Source organism: Marmota flaviventris, chromosome 2 (assembly GCF_047511675.1).
Source record: "Marmota flaviventris isolate mMarFla1 chromosome 2, mMarFla1.hap1, whole genome shotgun sequence".
Lineage (NCBI taxonomy): Eukaryota > Metazoa > Chordata > Mammalia > Rodentia > Sciuridae > Marmota > Marmota flaviventris.
The window spans coordinates 110,413,400-110,433,028 of record NC_092499.1 but is presented as its reverse complement, the minus strand read 5'-3'; the positions used below and the strand labels follow the sequence as shown (position 1 = coordinate 110,433,028).

The window sequence follows — 19,629 nt, the reverse complement described above, 5'->3', positions numbered from 1 at the left end:
CACATACATGGAGTATAACTTACTCAAATCAGAATCCCATTCTTGTTGTTAAACATGATGTAGAGTTATACTGGTCATGTATTCATATATGAAAATAGGAGAATTATGGTTTATTCTACTGTCCCATTAGTGGTATTTTAAAATGTCATTGTTATGCTCAAAGAAAATTTGTTAGGAAACTCTCCTTTCCAAAATTTGCAAGTTTGATTTATTCAGATATGGTTAAAGCACATCATTTTCTGTGTAAATATTTATTTCTGCCTTCTAAGGAACGTTCTCCAAGTTTGTTTTGTTTCATTTTGGTTTTGGTACCAGCGATTGAACCTAGATGTGCTTAATGCCTGAGCCACATCCCCCATCCTTTATATTTTTTTAATTTTGAGACAGGGTCTCACTAAGTTACTCAGGGCTTTGCTAAGCTCCTGAGGCTGGCTTTGAACTTGAGATCCTTCTGCCTCAGCCTCCTGAGTTGCTGCGTCTCTCAAGTTTTTATTTATTTATTATATGGTGCTGAGGATTGAACCCAGTGCCTCACACATGCTAGGCAAGCACTCTACCACAGAGCCACAACCCTGGCCCTCCAAGTTGTTAATAATTCCATCAGATGTAGTAATACCACAGAATATAACTAAAACAAGAGGTAATCTTAGTTAGTGTGGAGAATTTAGGGGTATGGGAAGTGAAAAATAATTCTGTATTTCCTTATCTATATTCTTGGCATTTATCCTAGAAGGATTATGCAAGAGACTTAAACTTTTCTTCTCAGAAAAGCTTTTCTTTCAAGGATCCAGCAAGTCTGAGCTACACTTCGAACTTCACTCCCCTCCATCATTTGGCATCATTGACTCATCCACTGCCTTCCGCCCCTCACATTCTCATTTCCCATGTATCAGTTCCTTGTAGAGAGCATATCTTTTGACACCAGCATTGCCAAAGCCCTCATCACCCCATTCTGGATTGCCAAAGCAAGAGTGATGCTTCTTAAGCCAAAGCTGGAGTGAGGAAGGGATACTGAGGCTTAGGGAAGTGCCAGAAGTGTACCTGTTCCCCAGGAGATGGCATGAAGGGAGTAGGCCCCAACCTCTACCCTAAACAGGGTTAGTTCATAACTACATCTGACACAGCAGCAGCAGTCTCAGGAAGCTAAATAAGGAGTAACCTGCAGCCAGAGAACCTCCTGAGGATCAGCTCATGGGCTGAGGCAGTGGTCTCCTCAGAATGGAAAGGGGGCTATGCTGGCCTCAGGAGATAGGGGTTCACAGTTTTTGTTTAAGTCAGGGCTTCTCCTGCTTGTGCCAGGCATCTAGTGGGGACAGAAATGGGGATTGAGAGAATCACTAATCCTTTTCTTGGTTGCAATATGAGACCTTCTCAGAGCTCCATATGTTCTAAGGGATTTATTTGCATTAGTTTAGCTTTCTTGCCCACCAGCTAGTGAGTTGCATTAAATAATTTCCCCTCAATATCAAGGAGCAGAGAGTGCAGGCTAATTTTATGCAGCCTTGAGGACCCCCAGCCTCGTTCTAGATAAAGATGAGGCAGGTGGGTTGAGTTTTAAACTAGGAGAGACGCTGTCTTTACCCTTCTTCCAAAAAAATCCATGTTTCAGCCCAGCCTGACCTGTAGCATTTGAATAGTTATGTTGGGCAGATTGAAATTAAGCAACTATTTCATTTGGCTTTCCTGGCAGACACTGCCTGCTGCCTCCAGTGGGCGCACTGTAGATGGTGGGCGGCCTGTGGGTGGTGGGTACCAGAGAGGGAAACCCCACCCTGCAAGAAGCAGAAGCAGGCAGAGGTCTGCTGGAAACTGCAGACCACTAGCACTGATTTGCAATGTTCCTTGTGCTCCAGGTGCTGCTGTTTCTTTAAGAGGAAAAGGAAGAAGACTGCTCAGCGCCATAAGTGACCAGTGCCTCCTAGGAGTCCTCAGGCCCTGGGGACTCTTGACTCGATTGCACCTGCAGCTCCTGCCATTTCTCATTGGAAGGGACTCCCCTGTAGGGGAGGGTGGAGATCCAAACCAAAAAGAAGAAAACAGATGCCCCAGAAGGAGCCAGTGCGGGCAGCCAGGGCCCAGTGGGTCAGTTGCTGTCTCCGCCTGTCTGAGGCTCTGAGCAGGTCCCAGAGCTGCTGCTCCTCCACTGCTTGCCCTTGGGGCTACCTGGTTGACTCTCCTTCCCATTGTTTACAGTGAAGGTGTCATTCACAAAAACTCAAGGACTACTATTCTCTTCCCTCCCCTTCTACTTTACTCCTGGTTCTTGCCCCACCCTCAACCCTCTCCAGCATCAAAGCTAGTGAGCTAAATGCTGTGTCTGTAGTAGGAGCTCAAGAGGCTGGGGGTGTGGCCAAGAAGGTAGCAGGAAGATGCAGCCTGGTCCCAGAAGATCTTCTCCACTTCCCAGGAGTGCCTGGCAGTATGGCTTCCTCTCCCTCTGAGCAGCCTACAACCCAGCTGGCCCTAGGGTTCAGGTTTCTTCTTCCCTCCCTCCTATGAAGTTACACTGTAGGACACAAGCTGTGAGAAATCTGCAGTCTACTGTCCCCATGTGTTGGTGTTCTTAGCTTTTTTGACAAACAAATTCCTTTCTCCAGGCAGTAGCAGTACATGCAAATTGTTCTGAGCAAAGGAAAGAAAACTGACTTTATTGCACTTTTAGTTTTGTTTTAGTTTTTTTTTTAACAAAAAAAAAAAAAAAAAAAAAGAAGAAAGAAAGAAAAGAAAACATGGCAGATGCATATTGTGTCTGTTTTTTGAGGGGGTTTTGACTTTTTTTTCTGTTTTGAGGGGGATGGACCAGCCAAGCCATTCAGAGAAAATGTGGGTCCAGAGGACATTCTCAATGGAAACAGTTTGATCAGCAGCACCCAGAAGAGAAGCCAAACTCTGTGTCATTCTGAGTGAATACTCAGGTTGGCAAGAAAACATACTTGAATTTTATTCATCTTCTCAGCTGCTGAAGAATGTCCCTACCAGAGCCTCTTTACCTAATCAGCCTGCAGTTTGAAATCCTAGCTCTCCAGGATGGAATGAGCAGCCAAGTCAGACCGTGACCAGGAGACAGCTCATCCCAGTGAAGGAGATGCTTAACAAAAAAATATCTGAAATGTCTGTTTCCTCCACTGCCAGGGACTTCCTATTATAGCCATGTGACTTTTTGGTGACAGGATTAGTGATTAAACAGCCACCACTGTATTGCCACTATTGGACAAAAAGAAGACAGTGAACTGCCTTCCAAATGCCAGAGAAGCCTCAGGATGTGGCATCATAGGGCCAGGAAAAGCAAATGATAGTGTGTCCTGTCTGCCCCAATGGCTGAGTTATAGCATTTGGTCTGGACTGCCTTATCAGAAACTAAGCCCATGAAGTTCTTTTTGAGCAGGTCCACAGTAGCAGGCTTAGAACTCAGTGCATGGGGATGCAGTGAAAAGGAGGGTAAGATTGTTTGGTGCTGGAAAATTCCAGGAAAAGGGGGCCTGAATGAAATGTCTAAAATTATATTCTCAATGGGATATAGACTCCTTCCAGATAAGATAGTCGAGCATATAAGCTTGTATTCCCAGTACACCCTCTACCTCCCACCTCCCACCATGATCTAGTCACGTGACTTATTACCAAAAAGCATCTAGGTTTCTCATCCTCTGTTTGAAAAGTTAATGTGTGAAGTTAATCTTCCCATGTTAGATTTTCATTCAAGTTTAGTGGCTTTTCAAATGACTCCTCTTTCCAAATGTGACAGAAGAGAAAGGGTGATATCAGGGAAAGTGGTCTTGATCTGGGAGTAAAGAGCTAACCGTGAAGAATAATGGCGAATGACTTGGTGTGGTGATTTGTGGTGCAAACCACAGAAATTTTCACCTCCTGGCTTGAGGTGTAGGGGCTGTTTTTTGGACTGGAAGTTGCGGGGATACTTTCTAGTAGTTGGTATTTCCTGACAAGTCCCTTGATGTACCCCATGTGGAGCAGAGATAGCAGCATTCACATGAATCAGACTTACTGGGCTTCACCTCTTCCATTAGACCTTGGCTAGGGAAAAACATTTCACTGGCTTCAAACCTGCTTAATTTATGTAAAGATTGTAACCTCTCATTTCTTGAAAAGAAATATTACTGTATATGAAACAGTGGCAGGGAGAGGCAAGTGTCCATACCCATTTCCCACAAAGATTTTGAAGATTGGGGTATACTTCCTTGCCATTACCTAGTGGTTGGAGCCCATCACTAAAATTTAGTCTCTCATTTGGTATTTGAGCAACTCTAACTTCCTGTACAGAAAATTTAACTTCTTCACCCCTGTATAGAAATGCCTTACCTCTCAAGGGAGGGCAGGGGAAATAGTGGCAAAGCCTGGAGCATCTGGGCACACTGTATCCCACAAAGTGCCTCCCCCACCCCACTTCCACAAAACAGCGTGGCTGCAGGGCAGGCTGCCTTTACAGCTGGGTCTGTGGCTTTTTTTTGTCTTAAAATTTTTTATAGGCTAGCTCTTGAGGGGTTGAACCTGAGCAGTTGGCGGTGGGGGGGGGGTGTTGTGGGTGGGGTCCTTCCTGATGCACTGTTCTCACCCTCTAGCCCTCATAAAGCACTTAGATACTGGTTTCAGAAGAACCCCGGGTCCCTTTAGCATGCAGGGTAATGGTGATCCTTCCAAGGCTATGACACTCCAAGGTGGTCCCAGATCTGAGAGATTCTATTATTCCCTAAGAAAAACAAACCAAAACAAAAACTGAATAACCAAGAAGCAATTTGGCCATCAGTTCCAGCCCCGCTGGTTGCTGCAGTTTGGCTTTATGTCTCAGCCAGATCCTTAAAGGATAGTCACTCCTTCCCCATCTCCCACACCCTCCAAATCCACTTGTTCTAATTTTTTTTTTTTTTCTTCTGGTTCTGGGGATTGAACCCAGGGCCTTATGCATACATGCAAGGCAAGTACTCTACCAACTGAGCTATATCCCAAGCCCTTGTTCTGAAGTTTTTAACTTTTCTCCTTTTCACTCACAGCTATGATGCCAGAGGCCATTTTCTTTGGGATTGATGCAAATTCTTTGGGATTCCCCCTTAAAGCTAACTGAACATCTGTTCATAAAAACGCATTAAGAGTTATCAGCCAGGTGCAGTGGTGCACTTCTGTAATCGCAGCCACTTGGGAGGCTGAACCACGAGGATCACAGGTTCCCAGCCAGCCTGGGCAACTTAGACCCTGTCTCAAAAAGGCTGGGAGTTTACCTCAGTAGTTGGGTACCCCTGAGTTCAGTCCCAGGAGTTCTCTCAAGCTCTCCTCAGACACTGTAGCCTGAGTGGATCAAGTCAATCAGGCAGGATTCCACTAAGTGTGCTCTACTTGTGACTGGACCAGAATTTGTTCCTGTGCAAGCTAATCATGTAAGGGGGAGTGAGTGTCCCAGCAGCCAGCATGAGTTCATGACTACCTTAATTAACATTCTTCTTGGGGTATGAATGGTGTAAACAGGGTCTAGGAAGGTATAAATCGGGTGCCTAGGTGAGCCTTCCGTTAAAATTGCATTTTACTTTGGAATGGGTGAGCTGCAGGAGACCAGAGAGATCCTGAGGTTTCTAACAGAAGTGTTAGTTTCCTGTTTATTTGTCAGTGAACTCCAAGCACACAGAAATAGTCCCTGCTCATTGGCCAAATGGGGTTTCCATCAGCCCTAAAGGAATTTCCAACTTAGTTCACTGGAAATGTATGCTGGTAGTGCTTTTTTCAGTGTTAGTAGTAACTGCCTTTAATGCCAGAAATCTACAGTATGCTAAAAGTGGTTACTAATGAACTTCGCCTTAACTTTTTGTCAATGAAAAAGATATAATCCATTCCACCTCTCCATGAGCAAGCATGACCTGCATTTCTCAAAAATAAGAAAAGGCATCCTAGAAAGCATCTCCTCAAAAGAACTTGATATTTCTTCTTAAGCATCTCTCCCAAACCTACATGCCTCCTGTGTCCTAGACATCCCTTCCATTTTCATATTTAAGCCAGTTTTCCATTCTCATTGAGTTACCCTGACACTGTTGTCTCTAGTGTCAGAGCCATGCTAAGGCTAAACTTTCTTGGATTAGGAGTTTGCAGGGCCAAATAGCCAGCATTGCCTTTGCTAGGCCACTGCCATCATTGCCCCAAGATATGCTGATGAATTCCAGAGACCCTTAGGGAGCCAGGATAACAGGTACTCTGTCTGGATTGGCCGTGTGGGTGACAGGCACTGGGGTTCTTGGCTTTGCAGACTAGGGAAGTCCCATGTAGAGGTTGATAACTGCAACTCCTGTGATGGGCTGTTAGGAATTAAATTGGGATTCCTTTGGGTTGGGGTGTTTTGGTTTTTGAGGGGAGAAGGTTGGTTCGTGTTTCTGCGTAAGAAAAAGAAGTAACTATGGCCCCTCTGTGGGTGTATAGAGTTTTTGAGCAGTGTTTTAGCTACCAGTCGTGAGAGTCTGACCCAGTAAGCAATCTTAAAAAATATTTTTCCTGATTCCTTTTGCAGGTGAGTAAATGCAAAAGAATAGGTTTCTCATTGTATTCTGAATAGTAAGTAGGTCCCTGAACATAGGTAATATAGTTGACATATTTCTTAAAAACCAACCAGGAAATCCACTCCAGTATTTGTAGATCAGCATACAAAGGAAAAAGTAAATATGTACTCCATTTTTTTTTTGATTACCAAATTTGATGTCACAAAGAAACCTCAGTTGTGTGGACAGAGTTTCATTTTTTCCTCTTTTATTCAGTCACTTGCTAGTGCCATTACCACCTTCAAGGTCTCAGAGCAGATAATTATTCACAGTAATAAATGGGGGTACAGTGCAGTCATTCCAGTAACCTGAATAAGAGGACCACTGTCCCAACTGCCCCCAAGCCCCTCTTTCAGGATAGGTGAGACATTTTCAGTGTTCTCTTTATGAGCTCCAGACCAAATCCCAGGCCAGCCCTTGCACCAAAAGGCTTTTTGGAAGGCTTATCAATCTGTTAGGAATGTTTCAGGAAAGATGAGCCATTTCTTTGGGGGGAAATATATTTACAGATGGGTGTGTGTGACTGCATGTGTGTGCGCTCATCTGTATGCATTTCACTTTCATAAAGACTCACCACCCGGGCTGCTGGGAACCTTGTGTTTCTGGGTATTCTCAGAGGTAAAGCCATAGTGAGCTTCTAAAATCAGTGTCTCAGCAAGCTGGCTCTGGGAATGAGCCCCATTTATCAAGCAGAGAGAAGAGTAACAGCAAAGAAGATAAGAGATGAAACCAAAAATATAAACTTCCCCCAATGGAAAATAATGTTGATTCAGCAATTCCCATTGAAGATATTACATACTCTAATTTATTATATTATTATTTGTCTGTTTCTTCAATCTTTGCCCACTGTACTCTTAAAAAGATGTTGGGATTTTGATTGCAATTTTTTAAACTAGATAATGTATAAATCAGCTGAGGAAATGAGTTTTAATTGATGTGTGAAAGTGTATGAATATTAAATGCCTTGTTTTTTTTTTTTACTTTTTTTTAAGTATGTAATGTTTCATAAATCCTGGCACTGGTTGCAAAGCTCAGCTGTGAAGATGAAACTTGTAGTATTTTAAAACATGAATGTCAATTTCAAAATGTATTTGAAATGGTTCCTTCGGGAGAGATTTGTAGACCATTGGGGAAAACTCCTCTGCAGAGGAAGTAGCCTTCTTTGGAGAAAATGGAAAATGGGTCCTGATAATGTTATCTCAGAGTGGCCCATTTCCTAGGGCACCATGGAAAACACAAATGTGATCTTTAAGTATACCTCTTTCCCAGTTTGGGGAGGAAAGGACTCAGTTTGCACCCTTTTTGTATGTAAAATAAAATGTCTTACCTTTCTTGACTACTTTTACTTGTTTGTTTGGTTCATCGATTTATCTGTTTTTAATGACCTGTAGCTCACTTCTAATTAGGAATCTTAGGCTAGGACTAAATTTGATGTGATTCAGTGCTCCCATGAACAAAAATGCCAGATACGTAGGCATTCTTGCTTCTTTCTCTTGGGTTGAACATTACCCTCTCTGTGAGTCACTTCAAAAACAAGTATTCCTAGAACTTAAAGAAATTCTTACTCAGCTAAGTTCCTGTATCCTGTGGTTCTCAGATGGTAGAACAGCCAGAAGTCAGATTTTACTCTGTGTAACAATTTTTGGAAGTTTTAGAATTCTGCACTACCAATGAGGAACATGTGTTTAGACAGAAGATATCCATTGTGCAATGTAAAAGAACATGCATACATGGCAAACAAACTGCCTATGTATTAATGCGATTTATTTTTTCAGTGGTAGGCAAGTAGCAGAAAACACATATAAAATTATGAGAGAAGCTTCACGGTAAGGGCATTTTATCCATCAACTTGATTTCTTTTTTCTTTTGAAAAGGGGTGGGGGAGAGACTGCTTTTATGCCATTTTAGCCTTAGCTCCTAATGTACAAGACACCACTTTGAACACATGGTTTAGTAAACCTTTTCTCAGTGGCTATGGGTAGGGTTAGACCTAGGAATGGGGAAATAGACAAACCTTCATTACACACACACACACACACACACACACACACACAGGGGTGGGAAGGTGAATTTGGAAGATCATTGTCAGTATTAACAATTTTACCTTGAACAATCTCCACCGGATTGAGGTGGTCTGGATTGAGGTGCAAGGAAATAGCAAACATCGTTTGTGTTTATAAAGAGAACAGTCTTGAAATTCTACAACCTGACTACAGTGACATCAGTTGTAAGGAAAGGACAAGTTAAGGAATTCGAGTGGCCATGCATAATTCAATCAAGTCAGTACTTAAGGCCAAATTGCATAATTCATTTATGGAAGTGGAGCCATGCCTACAATCTGGATGATGACAAACTAGAATTTCTAAAAAGTTAACACCATAGGTCCAAATTTTAGAAAGATACGTGTCTGTTCTATTTTTCTAGGTATATAAGACTTAAAAACAACTTATGTTGTAGATTGGAACAACACCAAGCTTCTCTTACAACCTTGAATATTCCAGAGGGGGCATCTAATGACTGTGACCTTCATGAAGGCCTCTGGAAAAGTAAAGACGTCTCTCTCAGGCCTTTGCATATATTTCCCACTTCAATGCTAATATGAAGCTACCCCAACCATCAGTTTGAGCACTAGCAATAAGGAAGCTGAATACGATGTATCCAGTGCAATACAGTCCGTTACAACATTGGAGGGGGGGGGGGATTGTGGTCTATTTTGGAAAGCATGCAAAGAAAAGTTAAGAACCAGAGTACAGTGGAGTGTGCATTGACTCATACAGCAGTAAGCGCAGAACTAAAGAAGGTAGAGAAAAATGACAGACTAAAGTGACACACTCCAAGTAAAAACGGAAGTAGGTTTTGAAGCAAGTTTTACAAGACAAGTAGAAGCTGTAGAAGATGACAGTGTGAGAATAAATGTGCCCTGGGTTTTTGGAAGCTACCACATTGAAAACCAACTTGGTAGCGCCCGACGCTCTGCCGACCCGCACAGACCGTGAGTGTTCTCGGCCCCGGCCCAGGCCACCGTCTTCCGGACACCGCACTCCGCCGCTACACGCTCGGCATGCCGGGGCCTGTAGTCTCTTCGGAGACCAATCCCCGCGCTCTCCCGGCATCACCTTCCGCCCACCGCCTTCCAGCAGCTAGGGGGACGAGCTGGGAACCCAATGAGGGAGCAATAACGTGGCAGCCACCCACAAGCCCGCCGGCCCCGCCCCCCGGGGGACTTACTACCTGGCGCCGAGGCGGAGGGGGGAAGCGGCACCCGCCCCTGGCTCAGAGGCTGGGAGCAGCCCCGGGCCCCCCCGCTCCGTGGCCGCGCCGGCCCACGCCGCCGCGTCCCCACCCTCTTCCGGCCCTGGCTGCCCGGACCGCGTTAGCTCCTGCCGGTGGATGCTGCGCCTCTCGGAGCGGAACATGAAGGTGCTCTTCGCCGCCGCCCTCATCGTGGGCTCGGTCTTCTTCCTGCTGCTGCCAGGACCCTCTGTGGCGGATGAGAAGAAGAAGGGGCCTAAAGTCACCGTCAAGGTCCGTGCGCGCCTCTCCCGCCCTGCCTGGCGCGGCCTGCGCTCCGCCGCCTGGGTCCCGTCGCTGGCCAGTGGTTCCCGGAGCATTTAGGGCCCGGGAGTTCGACCCTTGGCTTCTAGTGTCTTTGTCCTTATGGCGTCTGTGCCATCCAGACCAAAGAATGATCCGGACCCTCCCCAAATCCCCAACCCCACCCTGACCCGGGGAGTTAACTGGAGCCGGGGATGCCCAGCTGCTGCCGCCACTGGAGCAGCCCTTTTGCATATAACCTTGCGGTGCTGGAGAAATGGTGAAAGATCAAATCCGACGAATCCTTTCTCCTTGTAACATTTTAGCCACTTCCAGTTACAAAACACAGAGAAATTACAGCTTAAATTTACATGGTAAACTTGCAAGCCCCTTATGTGGCTTTCTTCTTTTTTATGTGAATATCTAGAATCTGGGCCCATTGTTTATTTAGAGTAAAGATTGGAGAGCATGGGGCGTGCAAACAAACACATTTTTCAAGAAGAGGGTTTGGAACTTCACAGGGTTTGGCCTCCACTGCTTTAAATGACTGCCCTCTCCCGTCCTCAGAAGAGCTTCTTGGGCCCTTCCTTACCAACCAAGGTCCTTTAAAGGGGCTAAATTTAAAATGGTTCTTTTTTTCTTAGGTGTATTTTGACCTTCGAATTGGAGATGAAGATGTAGGCCGGGTCGTCTTCGGTCTTTTCGGAAAGACTGTTCCAAAAACAGTGGATAATTTTGTGGCCTTAGCCACGGGAGAGGTAAGTGGCTGGTGCAGAAGTTGTCAACTCTTGCAGCAGGAATGGCAGCAGAATGCGGCCCATTTGAAGCAGTAGCCCTCTCTGAGGGCCAGTTGACTATGGCCATGGGAACCTAGTATTTTCACTTTTTTTCTCCCAGTACTGGGGATTGAACCCAGGAGTGGGCCACAGGAGTTATATTCCCAGCCCTTTTAAATTTTGAGATTGCGGGGGCGGTCTCATTAGGTTGCACAGGCTGTCCTCAAACTGTGTTTCTACAGCCTCCCAAGTTGCTGATAGTCACAGGCATGTGCCACCATATCCTGCTATAGGAGGTTTGTTTTTTGTTTTCATTTTTTTACAATACCAGGAATTGAACCCAGGGCCTGGCATATGCTAGGCAAGTGCTCTACCCACTGAGCTACATCCTTTGTCCTCATATTGCTGTATCTGTATTGTAAGAATAAGGAATGTTTTATCCTGGAATACTGCACAGTGTTTGAAGGCACAACCCCTTTAATGAAGTTTGTATTTCAACTTTGAGTTCAACTAGCAGATGACTTTTTTCCTTGGTCTCTGTTTCCTTCTATCTGATCTTGTGGTTAGAAGAAAAGAGGGGATAGGCATTCTATGAAATAGAATTGTATCAAGTCTGGCAACTGTACAAAGGCAGAGGAAGATGGAGTCTTGGCAGTTACTGGGTCTGTGCACTCTGGGTCTGGCCTACAGTTACTACTCACTCAGTAGCATGTTGAATGTATTGGCCACTTCTGTGAGCAAGAATTGTGGGCTTGGTTCTTGCAGGGCTTATTTGATGTCTGCCTATATGATGTCTCATATCATCTCTTTACTTTCTCATTCCTTTTTTTAGAAAGGATTTGGATACAAAAACAGCAAATTCCATCGTGTGATCAAGGACTTCATGATCCAGGGTGGAGACTTCACGAGGGGAGATGGCACAGGAGGTAACCTCAAGTCTTCTGGGAAGAGGGATCTGTCAAGTTTATAGTTTCCCAGGTAGAAGGGTCAGGCTGTGCCAGACAAACAAGGTCCCTTCCTTCCCTAGCTCCAGGAGCAGGCCACTTAACTTGCATTGAGAACAGCTGCATCCTCTGCAAAGTGGACCAGTACAAAGGAGAGAGAGTGATGGGGGTTAGGTGGGCCTAAGAGGATCTTTTCCCTGTGCATACCTGCTGATACAGGCCTGTAGCCTGGTGACTTTTCTCCCCACCACGCCTCTATACTTTTGGAGTGGGGTAAGGAGGTGGCAGCAAAATGAAGACTTGTGGGGAGCATTTCCAGATCAGGTATGTACCACCTTGGAAGCCCCAGCAAGGGTGAGAGGTATTCTTTCCTTTGTGATTTCCCACCAGAGATCTCTGCATTACCTGTTTGCACAGGACAGAAATACAGATACCCTGGACTAACCCATGGGTCTTACTATGCTTGGGGACCCATCCAGCTGTTCCCTCAGACCGCAGGGAAAGGGCTGAAGACATGAAGATCAGCAGGACATCAGCTCCCTTTTTGTACCTGAAAATTCCCAAGTGGGACATATACAGCTTTTAGGACTCAGACTCTGTCCTCAATTTGTTTGTCATTGTCTTTCTAGAAGAAACTCTGAAAGCTACATAGCAACATAAGATTTAAGTAAGACAGAAGGAACTCAATGCAGCAAGTGGATAACAGGGCACAAAGCGGGATAATATAAATTGTTTTTGTGAGTTAGACATGGTCATGTTTGATCCAATATCTGCCACCTTTTTACCTTGTGAGCTCAGGCCAATGACACCTTGGAGCTCCTGTTTCCTCTTCTGTAATGGGAGTGGGGAAGCATAGGGCTGGAAGAATTAGGTGAGATCCTGAGTGTTAAGTGCCTGGAGTGTGGTGAGTGCCCAGGAGGGTCAGCCATTGTTGAAGTATTGACAAACAGGAGGCATTGGATGCCAAGGTAATCAGGAAATGGCGTTGTGAACATGAGAGAAGATTTGAGCAAGGGTCCAGGTGGATAGAGAAGAGGTAGGGATGAGGACTGAGTCCCACCCTGTTCTGTGGCAGGAGCTTGACAAAGGTGGGGTAGTAAAAATGGAATTAGAGCATACATCGGGTGCAGAGAGGTGTGTTATGGCCAGGCACTTGGGCTTCGTGCTCTAAGGAGTGGGGACCTGCTAAAGGCTTGAATGGAAGCAATACCCATGCACAAAAGATTTGAGGGGAAATGATGTGACAGGATTTACTCTGTAGAGCCAAGAGCTAGCTGACTGCTGAGGAATTGGCACAGCTGTGCTCAGCAGGGTGGCTTGGGACCTAACCCTTGCAGATTATAGCCTAGTGGGTCAGAGCAGAAACTCCTTGGTTTGAATTCCAGCTTTGTGCTTCCTTTAACCTTTCTGCATCTTAGCTTCTTCATCTTTGAAACAGAGTTGTTATCCTGCCTCATGGGGTGGTTTGCTGTCAGATGCTTAGAGCAGTTTCTGGCACACCCTGTCCACACTCCAGGCATTGGCTGTTATTGCAGTGAGGGCTGCAGGGATGAAGAAAAGGATGAGTAAATGGGGGGTGGGGGGGGGGATAGAGACAGTATCAAGCAATGTGCACAGGAAAAATTTCCGAAGAATAAGTGATCTAGAGAGAAGGATGATGATGGATATTGGACCTAACCCTTTGAGTTTGGAATTCCTTGTATCTTAGGAAAGTGGCTGGAGATAAAGGATATAGATTTGGAGATTTTCTGGGTAGCAGCAATAATTGAAATCTTGCAGTTGGTTGAGACTTATAAAAAGGATCTTCAGGTGGGAACATCTCAGCCAGGAGTCACTGCAGGATTGTAGCAGTCTAGTCTCTGCCTGGTGTGGGAGTGAGGGGTGGAAAACAGACCAAAACACTTCTTCTCCATCAGTTGGTCCAGTCATTCTTGGTTTGGGGTCTTCCTGGCTGCTACACAATCAGCAACATCTCCCTGGTCGGCCTTATCTAGGGCAGTTTTCAGCTGGTTCCATCATTTGGAACCACAGGACAAACACAGGTGCATTGAGAATAGAAACAGTTTGTCATGTACAAGTGAATCAAATGATATCAGGTCAAACAAGGAAAATGGCTTTTTTAATGCTGGGTTTCTCAAGACCTTGAGCCTGTAGATGCACAGTATGAATTTCCAAGAGTGACTGAGAGAAAGAGGGTTCCATTGTTTCTCCTGGAACCATCTTTGAAACTAGGGTCTCAAAAGTGGTATATAGACTGTGGATCCAGTCCCTTTGTCATGTACCTGGCCCCAACCCCCATATGGACAGACACATGACACATATTCATAATTCATAAGCATCTTTTATTTTATGCTCATTTCATTGATAAGGAATTCTTTACTCTGCAGAACTCAAATGGCAGCCCTATCTTTTGCCTGCCCTGGTTCCTCCACACTCATCTCTGTCCTGTTTCTACTTTGCAACTATGTCTTTCCTGTCTTTTATTCTTAGGAAGACAAGTTGGTCAGCCACAACAGTCTTTTTCTAGAAAGTTCTGTCCACCAAAGGCTGTCCATGCAGGCCTGAGGTTACAGCCAAGGGTAGTTAATAATATGTGCCTTAGTTAAAAGCGTTAAAACGATCCTTACTGTACGCTGTGACCAGCCTGTCCTGATGCCTTGTTTGCTTTCAGTCTGCATGGTTTGGCTCTAGGCTAAGGGACAGGAAGGGGTCTTTATGTACCTCTCTAGCCTGGACTTGTACAGAGGACTGGTTATACCCCTCAAATCCTCACCCGAAAGGTCTGCCTGGTTTAGGCAAACCCAGATCCCCCATCTTCTTTTCTTTTTTCAGGAAAGAGCATCTATGGTGAGCGCTTCCCTGATGAAAACTTCAAGCTGAAACATTATGGGCCTGGCTGGGTGAGCATGGCCAACGCGGGTAAAGACACCAACGGCTCCCAGTTCTTCATTACTACAGTCAAGACCGCCTGGCTAGATGGCAAACATGTTGTGTTTGGCAAAGTTTTAGAGGGCATGGTAAGTTCTGGAGGCAGGGGCTAAACCTGGACAGTTCTCACCAGGGATTCAGCCCAAACCCTAGGGCAGGGGCTCCATGAATTTTATCTATTCACAAAAGACCCAACGCCGCAGATTCAGACCAGTGCTTGTGTCTGGAGAGAACATTCAAAAATAGGTAGCCTGGCCAGGCACCATGGTGCACACCTATAATCCCAGCTACTCAGAAGGCTGAGGCAGGAGGATCATGAGTTCAAAGCCAGCCTCAGCAACTTAGTGAGGTCCTAAGCAACTTAGCGAGACCCTGTCTCTAAATAAAACATAAAAATGGCCTGGGGATGTGGCTTGGTGGTTACGCACCCCTGGATTCAATCCCTAGAACCAATAATTAAATAAACCAAATAAATAAAAAAGATAAAACAGCCTGGCTGGGTGCTGGAGCACATAACTATAGTCCCAGCTACTTGGGAGGCTGAGAAGAGAAGATCACTGAGACTAAGAGTTTGAGGCCAGCCTAGGCAACATAGCAAGACTCCATTTCAACCAAAAAGAAGAGCACCTCTATCCCCCCACTGTTCTAAATCCCTCTAGGCCCTAGACAGGAGGCCTTGTAGAAGCTATTCAACTGCAGGATCACCCATTCCATCACTCAGGCAAGGTTGTGCAGACTCCCATCCTGAACTGTATAGGGTACAGCTGAACATGATGTCCCTGAGGAGTTACTTGGTACCTTGCTCCCTGGCCACTCCCTTCTTCCTCCTTATCCTTTGCCCAATATGGTCCTGAACAAAACTCTTGCATCCACTCATTGTCAAATCTATTCTTCCCACCCTGGCCTGGCACCCTAGCCATATATTCAGCAGAATTTTGGTGCCTCCATGTTTATATGCTGTTGATCCCATATGGGTCTTAGCCCTCCTGAGGCCTGTTGCCCATTGGTAGACCTCATGACTATCCTGCCCTACTGTTACCACCTTTCTTTTTCAGGAGGTGGTGCGGAAGGTAGAGAGCACCAAGACAGACAGTCGGGACAAGCCCCTGAAAGATGTGATCATTGCAGACTGTGGCAAGATCGAGGTAGAGAAGCCCTTTGCCATCGCCAAGGAGTAGGGCCCCAGGGACCATATCCCTCTGAGCAACCCCCTGTGCAGGCCCTGTTGCCCTCACTAGGGAAAACGTAGCCCGGCACAGGACTCCATGCTGCACTGGCCCTAGGGCCAGCATCTGATGGAGCGGACCCACTCCCCTCACATTCCACAGGCCCAGTTTTGTAACAAACTCAATGCTGACCAATTAAAAAAAAGTGGGTTTTTTTTTTGTTGTTGTTGTTGTTGTTGTTGTTGTTTTTATAATCTGCGTGTGGGCTGGGTTCTTGAACCTGTACTACATTCCCCAAGTGTGCATCCCAACATGTCGAGGATCTCTTGTAGCTCTAAAGGTGCTTCCTTCCTCAGGCTCCTGCCTGAACCTGTACCTAGATACTACCCATAAAATACTGGCTTCTAAACTTTGCAGATCTATGTCTCAGCCTTTACTACCCTTGCCATCTTCTGGTCTAGGTTAAGAAATACAGCTACAACTGTTACTTTCTCAGTCTACTCCAAATTGACTCCTCTCTTTATTCCTCAACTCCATGGACTTGCCTTGGCCCCTAGGCTCTAAGAGCACCTGAATTCTACCACCCCAGCTGCCAGTGCAAGCTGAGTTTAAGAGTAGTTAAGTCCTAGGTCTAGTCCAAAGGAGAATCCAGCCCTAGTTCTTATATGAAATTCAGGACAGGCACATGACTCCTGACAGGTGGCCCAAAGTCTTCTGGGCTGATCAAGGCATAGGTGGCAGAGGAGCTGGGTAACAGTCCAGTGTTGCCTGGGCTGATGCTGGGCTGGTACTGAATCCATAGAGGCCCTGGAGCACACCGTTCACCACCACATTTGGCAGAAGCTCTAGGATAAAAATAAAATGGTGGAGGGTGGGGAGTGGTGTGAGATGGGCCCGTCCTCAGGTCTGTGACTTCTTAAGCTTTTTCTTTTTCTTTCTTTCTTTCTTTTTTTTTTTTTTTTTTGTCACAGCTTCTGCGGCTCTTGGGAATAGAGCCCTTGCCAAGGTGGCAGATATCAGCTGTCCACCCAAATGAGGCATTGGCATTCCCTGGCCACAATCTGTTTACACCACACATCAGCTTGGTAAAACCAGGCCACTGGGGAATGCAGACTCAGGGAGCTAAGCTTATTTCACTAGTGTCTGCAAAGCAGGCTACAGGGTTAGAGGAGCAGCAGGTAGTGGCTCCAAAGAGATATCTGAGGGAGGTGCTGCCTGGAGGTCCCAGGAGCAGAGAAATAATAGGCCCACACCCACCCGGCCCTGGTACCCAAGCCCTAAATGCACACCATGGGTCAGGCACCTCCTAACCTGGAGAAGGAGTGGAAATGTATGGATCCATGCAAAAGCTGATGACAGGCCGGTGGTGCAGCTGTGAGCTGGGAAGAAAGGGTCATGAGCTGTGGCGGATGGAGAGAAGGCAGGGCAAAATCCCATATGGAGTGGAGACTAAGGACTGAGATCACCAAAGACCCACAAAGGAAAAGGTGAGTAGGAAATGGATTCTGGAGGCATCAGCAGGGAAAACCTGGACCACAGGGACAGGACTGGCCCCAGGCTGCAGGCCCACCTCCTACTATGCAGCCACCAGGGGGCAGCAGGAGGTAGGCAGGCCAGGGCTTTGACTTGCCTGCTGTCCCTAAGCAGGAATTCCCCCAGGGTGCTGAAAAGAAGAGAGAGAGACTGTAAGCTGCCTGGGGATGGCTGGGAGGTGAGGGTGAGGTGGAGACAGCCCAGAACTTCAGTCCCTGGGGACCACTGCTTCTATTTGTAACAAGCCAGTTCCGGAGGTAGAGGTAGCTGGTGTAATGAAGGCTGTCCAAAAAACAGCCCCTCCACCAGGGTCAAGAAAGCTGATAAGGGAGGTCATGTCTCCCAGAGAGAGAATCAGGCAAGCCAGGGCCTGGAAGATGTGAGAAGAAAGAGGGCTAACCCTGAAAAACTTTCCTCGCTTGCTGCCAAGTGTCCCTGCCCTCCCTGAACACTGGCCCTCCTTACCCCCAGCTACTGGTCTTGGGGTCACTGGGGAAGTGGCGGAGTCTCAGGAATTCCAGTAACTCCTTGGGCACATCCTGGTTCAGGTACAGGATGCCCTAGAAAGGAGGACAGAGGAAACCATAATTAGACCCAGCTACTAATTTACACAGCCCAGTGCAAATGAAAATGTGAGACACTTAGTTCCAAGTAAGAAGTTCAAGGCGGTGAGAGCAGAACAAGACTCTTTTGAGTGCTGGGCCCTGTATGATTGCACAGGTTAGGGCCCAGTAAAGTGGTCCAGTCTGCAGTCACACATCACTGTTGTGGGCAAGAACCTCCACTGGTATTGCACCATAAGGGTGCCTCAGAATTTACCCTGGAAAGGAAGGGAACTAGCTTTCATTGAGTTGGGACTACCTGCCCTCTGCTTGCCTCACTCAATCCTTTCAACAATCCAGTGAGGGATACTGGAACTCACGACTGTTCAGAAAATTGAGGCTGGGGTAGTGAACAACCCCCCCCCCCAAGTTGTGAGAGCCCTCCCATATCACTGTTTTCTATCTGGGTCACACCCCTTGTCCAGCAGGCTGGGGGCAAAAGAATATGCCCCTCGCACACCTGGATATAGGCCTCCAAGCCCTGCCGGCGCTGTTCCAATCCTCTGGTCCTCCAGTTGGGCAGGCGTTTCGATGGGAAGTCAGGCACTTTGTACAGTTTCTTGATCTGCCGGGAGGTTACAGAGGCGCCATCACGTATCCCAACAGAGCCCCTTAAACCCACTTGAGCCTAGACAAGAGTCCTCTCTGGACCCCTCACCAGGCCCTACCCTAGTGAGTGGTGATTGGGACAGGGGTGAGGGTCGCCTGTAAGCCGGGTGGGCACACAGGGATAAGGTCAGTGTGAGCTGGAATCGGCCCCTTTGCGCCCTCTCCACACCGGACCTTGCAGCCAGTGGGCAGTCTGTCTAGAATCTGCGGCCTTCAGATGCTCGGGTAGTAATGGGGGTGGCTGAGGCTGGGACTAGAGCTCTTCAGCCTTCCACCCAGGGGTTAGACCGGGATCAGTCGATTGTCCGCGCCGCCTCACCCGTTTGTGCAGTGCATGGAACTCGCTGTAGCGCCTTGGCACCATGTGTCTGCGCCCGCTGCACAGCACCTCCACTCGGAACACCTGGCGGGGAGAGGTGCGCATGAGGCTCCTCCGCAGGATGCTGCGAGGCCAGCTCTCAGCGACGCCCCCACCCTCCGGCTCTCAAAGGCACAAAGCGGACTTGGAGCGCAGACGCTCTCCGGGTAATCTCCTGCTCCGCCAAACACCCAGGAGAAAAAGCTGGCAGACCCTCCCTTCTGCTCCACGCGTTCCCCCAAGAGCGCAAGCCACCACCACCCGGAGGCCGGCTAATCCAAGCAGTTCCGAAACCCTCAAGTCGGGGTATCCTCAAGTCGGGGTATCCCGGGACTGTGATGGGAACCCGACCTGGAACTATAGGTCCCTATTGCTCTGGGCGTAGAGAAATTCGGCGGATCCCTGCGCCCCTTTCCAACTAGTGGTTCTGCTCACCATGTGTCCTTTCTCTGGGCTCTGCCTGGGCCCCTCGGCCTCGGGCCCCACCGACGGGATGCGAACTTCCAGCATCCGCTCCCGGGCACCAGCTGCGTCCCCTCCTCAAGTACTGCTCCGAGCGCGAGCCCCGGGGTAGCCGCCCGCGGACCCTGCGCGGCCGCCCCGCCCTTCGAGCCCTCAGGCCCCGCCCCAGACCCAGCCCGGGGCGTCCCCA

At 47.2% G+C, this 19,629-nt stretch overlaps 3 protein-coding genes across 11 annotated transcripts in view; 2 read left to right on the top strand and 1 right to left on the bottom strand.

Moving 5' to 3' along the window:
• Csnk1g1 (casein kinase 1 gamma 1) overlaps positions 1–3,816 on the top strand; it is a 146,847-nt gene extending 143,031 nt beyond the window's left edge. For all 7 annotated transcript variants that reach the window (XM_071608375.1, XM_071608377.1, XM_071608380.1 and 4 more), the window contains one exon: positions 1,854–3,816. In XM_071608375.1, the coding sequence (XP_071464476.1) occupies positions 1,854–1,908 (55 nt within the window). In that variant the 3' untranslated portion in view covers positions 1,909–3,816. The remainder of the gene's footprint in view (positions 1–1,853) is intronic.
• A 6,051-nt stretch (positions 3,817–9,867) lies between these two features.
• Positions 9,868–16,093, top strand: Ppib (peptidylprolyl isomerase B). Its single transcript, XM_027924371.2, has 5 exons — positions 9,868–10,052; positions 10,706–10,819; positions 11,670–11,763; positions 14,614–14,798; positions 15,765–16,093. Exons 1-5 carry the CDS (start codon positions 9,918–9,920, stop codon positions 15,885–15,887), a joined length of 651 nt encoding a protein of 216 aa, XP_027780172.1. The 5' UTR covers positions 9,868–9,917; the 3' UTR covers positions 15,888–16,093.
• Snx22 (sorting nexin 22) lies at positions 13,006–19,595 on the bottom strand. Of its 3 annotated transcripts, none has more exons than XM_027924391.2 (6): positions 19,413–19,595; positions 18,939–19,022; positions 18,471–18,575; positions 17,874–17,968; positions 17,187–17,254; positions 13,006–13,322 (listed from the first exon to the last, which is right to left on the bottom strand). In XM_027924391.2, the coding sequence occupies exons 1-6, from the start codon at positions 19,485–19,487 to the stop codon at positions 13,261–13,263; spliced, it is 489 nt and encodes a 162-aa protein (XP_027780192.1). In that variant the 5' UTR covers positions 19,488–19,595; the 3' UTR covers positions 13,006–13,260. The 3 variants fall into 3 exon arrangements, with proteins under 3 accessions (XP_027780192.1, XP_027780182.1, XP_027780199.1); XM_027924381.3 differs by lacking the exon at positions 13,006–13,322 and adding an exon at positions 14,103–16,720; XM_027924398.3 differs by lacking the exons at positions 13,006–13,322; positions 18,939–19,022 and adding an exon at positions 14,103–16,720.
• Positions 19,596–19,629: the final 34 nt, after the last annotated feature.